The sequence below is a fragment of the Monoraphidium neglectum genome (genome assembly GCF_000611645.1).
Source record: "Monoraphidium neglectum strain SAG 48.87 unplaced genomic scaffold scaffold00586, whole genome shotgun sequence".
NCBI classification, from domain to species: domain Eukaryota; kingdom Viridiplantae; phylum Chlorophyta; class Chlorophyceae; order Sphaeropleales; family Selenastraceae; genus Monoraphidium; species Monoraphidium neglectum.
Window position 1 is genome coordinate 1 of NW_014013042.1, and position 7,682 is coordinate 7,682.

General features: G+C 64.0%; 1 protein-coding gene across 1 annotated transcript; it reads left to right on the forward strand.

Annotated features, from left to right (window-relative positions):
• Positions 1–412: 412 nt before the first annotated feature.
• Positions 413–4,206, forward strand: MNEG_4274 (cyclin-dependent kinase 8/11; the record flags this gene model as incomplete). The annotated part of the gene is made up of 10 exons (XM_014047246.1): positions 413–452; positions 621–718; positions 915–972; positions 1,135–1,207; positions 1,389–1,500; positions 1,647–1,779; positions 1,951–2,514; positions 3,649–3,708; positions 3,796–3,836; positions 4,192–4,206. 10 exons carry the CDS (start codon positions 413–415, stop codon positions 4,204–4,206), a joined length of 1,194 nt encoding a protein of 397 aa, XP_013902700.1.
• Between the last annotated feature and the right edge of the window lie 3,476 nt (positions 4,207–7,682).

A 7,682-nucleotide genomic window follows, 5' to 3' on the forward strand; every position in this document is an offset into this window, starting at 1 on the left:
AAGTAGGGTATTGTGGCGAGTGAGTGTGTGAGTCAGTGAGGTGCTGCGGCACTAAACCGCGTGCTTGTGCGGAGGGTGGAGGTTTGGCTGCAAGCATAATGGCGTGTGGCAGTGCACGGCTGGGGTGCTTGGAATTGGGCCCTGCGGCACACACATGAGTGGTAGTGGTGAGTGTGCTGCCCGTTTGCGATGCGTCCTGTGCCGACGCAACCGTCCCTCCTTGTCTGCGTCTCGTCAAGTCTGTCCCCTGCCGTATCCATTGCAGGAGGGCGACGGGGTGAGCCCGACTGCAATCCGCGAGATTGGTTTGTTGCGTGAGCTGCGTCACCCCAACATCGTGCGGCTGGAGGCGGTGCACATCAACCGCGCCGATGCCAGCATCTCCCTGGCCTTTGACTACGCTGAGCACGACATGTACGAGATGATCTGGCACCACAGGGACAGGCTGCAGGGTGAGGTTGTACATGGGGGCAGGGTTTAGGGGGAGGGGGGGAAGACTCACCCTGTTGCTGGGACTGCGGTCGGGCACAAGCACAACTGGCTATCACGTCTCACCTTAATAGCAACCTTTTCAGGCCCTCAACTTGTCGGCGCCCCCCTCATCTTTCCCGCTGCCCCAGCCCCCATGGATCCCTACACTGTCAAGAGTTTGTTGTGGCAGCTGCTCAACGGGCTGTCCTTCATGCACCAGAACTGGATCATACACCGTGACCTCAAGGTGGGGTGGGTGGGGTGGGGGTTAGATGTGGCTGGGACATCGCGGTGGTGGTGGTGCTGCTGTAGGAGTATGGCGGCGGTATGCGTGCCTTGACCTGCACCCTGCATGGCAGGCTTGCACTGGCATGCCTCAAGTCGTGTGTGTGGCCCTTGCGTTCCGCACTCCCGTGAAATCATGAACACCTTGCTGCCCGCAGCCCTCCAACGTGCTGGTCACCGGGGAGGGCCCAGAGCCCGGCTGCGTCAAGATTGCAGGTGAGGCCCCCGGCCAGCGGGGTCCATGTTGTTGTTGGATGCTGAGATGTGGGGACGCACAGGCGCGCGCGCAGCATTCCCAGCGTTCAACCCAACCTACTGTCATCCTACTGTCATCCCTCGCCACACCCCTGCTCTTTGTTCCCCCCTCCTGCTGCCCAGACTTTGGCCTGGCGCGGGTCTTCCAGGCGCCGGTGCGTCCGCTGTACGACAATGGCGTGGTCGTCACAATCTGGTGCGCCTGGAGACCGCTGCGCACCACCTCATATCAGTCTGTCGCCGCTCTCCTTGTACAGAGGTGTCCCCTTTGCCCTGGGACAGTGTGATGCCCTGGGGCAGTGCGTTGCAACTCTCGGGCCACCACACGCCCAAGGCTTGCGGGTGGCGACCCCGCTGCGCCCTGCCGCTGCCCCCAGGTACCGTGCGCCTGAGCTGCTGCTGGGTGCGCGCCACTACACGCGTGCCCTGGACATGTGGGCGGCGGGCTGCATCTTTGCGGAGCTCATGACACTGCGGCCGCTCTTCCAGGTGGGCCCTCACGCCAGCAGCCACAAACGCTTGGTCGTCCAAGTGTCAAAAGAGAGCAAGGCACGGGGCGCGTATACCCTTGCAACACATGGTGCCTGTGGCCGTCCCATTTCCACACAAGGCTTTTCACTTAACCCCTCTTGCAGGGTTCTGAGCGCAAGCAGGCCGGCGCCCCTTTTCAGTTTGACCAGATTGACCGCATTTTTCGTGTACTGGGCCACCCCTCGTCCAAGACGTGGCCACTGCTGGAGCACCTACCGCACTGGCACGACAATACGGGTGGGTGTTGAGGGTTGATCGGTTTCAGGGTGCAACGACCACTATAGCAGCCGGTGGCGCATAGTGACAGGCTCGACCAGGAGTTGTGCCTCATAGCCATCAGGGTGATTGCAGCAATCAGTGTCCTGCATCGCCCCCAACACCCTCCCAACACACGCCACACCCAACCAGAGAACGTGCGAGCCAAGCGGCTGGAGTGGGGTGCGCCCCGCCTGGCGGAGCACCTGGCGGAGGTCCTTCACGCGCAGGCAGAGGCGCAGCGCGCGCACGGCCGCGCGGAGCCGGCCGTATTCCGGCCCAGCCCCGCGGGGCTGGATCTGCTGCGCCGCATGCTGGAGATCGACCCCGCGCAGCGCATCACGGCGGAGGACGCGCTGCGCCACGACTACTTCACAGCAGAGGCCCCCCTCCCGGGGCCCAACGCGCTGGTGTGCGGCGGCGTGCAGGTCGCCTCGTACCCGCGCCGCAACCGCACGCAGGTGCCAGGCCCCGCGGCGGGCACGGGTGCGGCGGCAGCGGGCGGCGCAGCTGCGACCGCGCTGGCGCCCTCAGCGGCTGCGGCGCCAGTCGCTGTGGCGGGCGCGTACGACGGCGCTGGGGCCCCGGCACTGCTGGCGGCTTCTCAGCCTGCCCTGCCGCCGCAGCCGCACCACGCGCCCCTGGCCATGGCGCAGCAGTACCTCCCCGTGGCGGGGGCCGTCAGCGCCGCACTGCCCATGGCTTCGACTGGCGTTGGTCTCGGGCTGAGCATGGGGATGGGGGGCGTGGCCGGCATGGCTCCCATGGGTGCCGCGCCACTGCAGCTGGGCGTTACGCAGCCCGCACTCTCGGGGGCGCCCCAGGGCTTGGGGCTCCACCCGGGGCCGCCCTTGGGATCGCTGCCCACCTGGGCCCCCCAGGCCCAGCAGCTGCAGCAGCCGCCTGCGGCCCTGTATCAGCAGCAGTACGCTCCCTCGGCTGCCGCGCCGTCAGCACCCCTTGTTTTGCGCGCCCCAATCGGACTACCCCCAACAGCCTATGGGCCTTCCGGGGCTGGCAGCAGCCAGCGATCAGGTGGCGGCGGGCAGCAGCAGGGTCGCCGCGGCAGCCGCACAGAGTCTCGATACAATCCATATTAGACCGCCACGTCATCAAGTCGCGCTTTCACCCTCCACATTCATTGCATTTCTTAGACTGGTGCCACATGTGCTTCAACCACCTGCATGTTTTCTTGAGCATGCGAAAGTTTGTTGTAACGTTACAAATGTGTTTTTGGACAATGCACCGCCAGCTATCCTGTTTTGGTTGACTTGCGTGCCCCAACCATGGCCTGTGCTGCTGCTGACACGCTCACTTTCACAGCTCCCACCGCTGGCGGGGGCGTGCCACGTGGTGCAGCTTCTGCCTGCTGGGGCCCCTGGACCGACATCTGCTCGGTGTGCAGCGTCTGGTGATGCTGCTGCTGCTGCTGCTGCTGCTGCTGCTTCTGCTGCTGCTGCCGCTGCTTGGTGAACGCCTCTGCAAATGCTTCAATTGCCACCTGCTGCTGAGCCAGCTGCTTCTCGCTACGCCACGCAGTGAACTGGGATGCCTGTTGCCAGAATATTGGGTAGAAAATCAAGGTGGTCAAGAGATTTGTGCGGCTCGTATGCCTGCTATATCTTTGACAACACCAGCAATGGTTGGGGGATAGATGATTCATGTGACAGATATTTGGTTGGGTACAGGAAGGCACGCGCCTTGCCCTTCGCCTGTAGTGAGGCGCGGCATCAATAAACACAAGCGTGCAAAGCCTCGGTGCTGGGCAAAGACAATTACCGTGCTCAGTGCAGCTCACCTGCTGTGCTTGCAACGCGGTGACTTCTGCCCTCCTCTCCTCTGTCGCCGCAGCCGCCCCTTTGGCATTCTCCGGCTGCATTCCCAGCTCGCTGGTCGCTTTCACCAAGACGGGTGCGAGCTGCCGTTCTAAAGCGTCCAGGGCACCCGGCTGCTGTTGCCGCAGGGCCCTTGCTGCCCAGACGTGTTCAACACCCGCAGGCGTGGCATCGGCAGGGATTCGCATGGCGGCGGCGTCGGGGGTGAGCACAACTGTAGCGACTGCACCCCCTGGGCTCTTGAGCTGTCTAGACAGCCCTTGCAGGGTGGCCTCGCTGCTTCCCTCTCCACCACCGGCAGCTGCTGACCCGATTGCTGGAGCTGCTGGATCCGCAGAGCTGCCACCTGCGGCGGATGCCTTGCGGCGTGCGCCGTGAGCGGGGGTCGCTGGGGCTGCCAGCGTCGCCGCCGCTGCTGCCAGCGGCAGTGCTGCGACCCTTGGCGACACACCTTCTGCTGTGGGCGTGCTCGCGGCACCAGGCCTGCTATCAGCCAGGTGTCTTTCCATCACGGCTGCGGCCAGCTTTGACCGGTCCCTGAGGGCCCCCGCTGTCCCAGGTGGTGATGGTGTAGGCTGCTTTGCACCCCCGCCAGTCCCTGGGTTGACCACCGCCCGTGCAACCGGCCCCATCACAGCAGTTGCAGCTGCAGCTGCCGCTGCTGCCTGCTGCTGCCAGCTGTCGACCTGGGCCTTGAAGTGGCGCTCCCACGCATCATCTTTGGTCACCGGACACACCTGCAATTGCACAGAGTGAGTGGGTTGGTGCAGGCGCCCAGACCTCCGTCTGTTTTGGTTCTCACCAAGCAGCACACTCATCGCAACGCTGCAAACAGTCATGGCTACAAGCCCCTTGGCCAGGGCCCACCTTGTCGTCCGCGCCTGGCAACAGCTCAAGCTGCCAAGACACCTGCAACTCTGAGCAACACTCCGACGAGCTGCCTGCCTCGGCGACCCGCGCACACGCCGTCAAAGCGACGTTCTTGATGCTGCTGCTGCTTGACAGTGCGCCTGGATCAACATCCAGGAGTGTCAGGTAGCGCCCTGGGGCCAACAAAAAGCTGGGCACCACCAAAACCCCCCCGCCAGCCTGGCTGTCCTCTAGCGCTGTGGCTGGCGCTGCTGCCTCTGCAAGCACAGGGTACGAGTCTGTCACCCATGCCACCTCCTTTGCTGCCCGCAAGTCCAGCAGCCTGAGGCGTGCACCGAAACCCGCTGCTGCCGCGGTGCTGGCAACGGAAAAGCCACTGGTGCGGATGTGGGTGGCGCTGCCAGATGGCGCTGGTGCAGTGGCCCTGACAGTTGCCACCAACGAGATGTTTGTCGGAGCTGTCGGTGACAGCAGGTACCTGAAAGAGGGTCAATGTGCGTCAAGGTGTGTAAGCGTGTGCGTGCCTGTGCGGGTAGTGTCTAATTGTGTTTTTTTGGCGGGGGAAAACGTGTTTTTTTTCTGTTGGTGATGCCCTCTGCCGCAAAGCATGGCTATCCTTGTGGTGTGCAGCAGCCGGTGCAGTATACCAAAGCGCCCATGCAACATGTTGGTTGAGGCATGTCAAGACTCCGACAAGGAGAGGCACCCAGCCACATTGCCAGCCCTGAAATCCACGTGCAAGACGCCGCCTCACCTTGCAAGCACTCCACGCGCGTTGGGCGTGTATGTGCCGTCACAGCTCAGCACCCTTCCTGCAGGCACCTCCTGTAGCGTCACAGCCGGAGCCTTGATGCCGCCACCAACGGCCAGGCCGCCTGCTGGTGTGCTGGCGGAAGGCGCAGGGCTGCCTGCGGCCGTCGTGGAGCCGACAGCGGCCGCCTTGGCCGACGGCGGCCGCACTCCCAGCGTGTACGAGGCTGAGAGGGACCAGGTGCCGGGTGGGATGTCACGCAGCGCTTGTGCAAACGCGACCAGCATAACTCCGCCCTTGCCGTCGCGGCTTCGAGGCTCCAGCTGCAAGATCGAGGTTTGAAAGAAGTTGCTGGGTTGAAAGAGGTCGAGGGAGCACGTTCGTAGGCTGACGGCCGCAGAGTCAGTGACTTATCCGGGGCGTGATCGCAGCACAGTCCATGCAGAAAAGCAAATCGACGCACCCGCAGTCCCTCAATGCAGTTGAGCGGTCCAGCCGTCTCCTGCCCCGTGTCGTTGTCCACCGCCACCAGCCGCACCGCAGCCGCCAACGCTGCGCTGCTGCACCTCAGGCTCACAGAAACACTGCATGCCTCAGTCGCGCTCAGCAAGGAGCGGAACAAGAGCAGCCTTGCACCCGCACGGATGATATCGTGCGTGCCGTCCTGCTGCACAACCCCGCATTGCAGCAGTTGGTGTGACTGCGCAGGCTGCTGCTGCCCCTGTCCCGTCCCTGCCAACACAAGCCCTGGAGCTGCTGGTGAGGGTTGGGTGGGCAGGCCGCCGGCTGAGTCGTCGAGGATCTCAAAGTCCGAGGCGCACGCAAAGCCGACTGCATGCAGCAGAAGATTGCTGCACACCACTCGCAGCAGGTGCTCCCCACGCGGCAGCTGCAAGGATGCCGCTGCTGATGTCACGCTTTGCAGCCTCAGGACCGTGTTTTGCTGCCGCGGCGCCTCCAGGACGCCGCCATCTCCAATCATCTCAGGCGCTGCCGCCCTCGCACAGCCTGCAGCTGCGTGGCGCTGGATCAGTAGCATGCCGGGCGTGTGTGCCTCGCGCGGCGGCCAAATGTTGCTCAGCAGGTGCTTCAGGTGGCTGTAGCAGGGCTCCAGCAGCTCGCTGTTGTCTACAACTGCGTCAATAGACAGCAGCGGCCGCGTTGCAGGAATCTGCTCCAAAGGCGACGCGTCAGCTCCTGGCGGCGGCGGCCCCGAGGCAAGCGCGGCCCTCCCAGCTGCTGCGCCTGCAACGCCGCCTTTCGGCGTAGCCGCAGTCAACGCAGAGCCCCTGCCCTGCGGCGTCCCTGGCGTTGAACCCGCTGCACCTGAACCTGCCGAGCTCCTCATTGCTACAGTCTGCAAAGGCGGCGGCGGGATGCTGCTGCCAGTCCCGCCGCCGCTACCGCCGCCACCGGTAGTCAGGGGGGTCCCCGCTTGCGCGGTGCTCATTGCTGTCGTTGCCCGCCTCTGCACCTCCCCCTTCAGCCGTTGCTCCTGATCTTCCAGCAGCTGCTCGACCCGCAGCTGTTGTGCAGCTGCATCTTGCAGGCGGCCCTGCAACTGCCACTCATCCATCAGCCCGGCGGCACGCATGCGGCGGTCCAGGGCCTCGGTCGTTGCTGAGACGTAAAGAGCCGTAACCTGGCAGAGTGGTTGGCGGTTATGTTGTGAGGCGAGGGATGGAGGAGGGCTGAGCCACAGTGTTTGTGAGTGGGCACAGGCATGTGTGATGGTGTTTGTGTGTGTGTGTGTGTGTGTGTGTGTGTGTGTGTGTGTGTGTGTATGCACACGCGCGTGCGCGCCCGTGTACAAGCAGCTCCTGGCATTCGCGTGGCTGCCTTCTGAACATCCTGGCTACAACATAGACCTCACAACAGCCGTCAAATCCAATTTTCAGATTCCCGTTGCTTTCTGTCCTCACCTCCACTCCCAGCAAGTTCTTAAGCCTCTCTGCTACGGCCAGCGGCCCCACTACCACCGCCACCTTGCCCTGGGTCCATGCGGCCTCCAGGCCCCACATAGGCGTGCAGCACGCTGCGCCCAGGTGCCGCCCTTGCTCGGCGGTGCCGCCTGACTTTTGCAGCAGTATGATATCCCTCTCTGATACAAATCGGAGGAATTCAGAGCCGACAGCGTCAGCGCCGATCAGAGGAGGGATGCCCGGTGCCACTGGTAGCAGGCTGGTACTGCAGGACGCGGCGGTTGCCTCCGACCCAGCTGCTGCAGTCAGGGAGCCGTGTGCGGCTGACACCACCGCTCTTGTCACTGAGGTCTCATGCGGCTGCGGCAAGCGCGCCGTCAGGCGCGGCGCGGCTGCCAGCTTGTCGGAAAAATCTTCCAGCAGCCGGCGTGCAATTGTGGCTCGGCCAGAGCCAGCCGGGCCGCACAGCACCGCCACTTTGCGAGCACCGGCAGTCTTCGCTCCCGC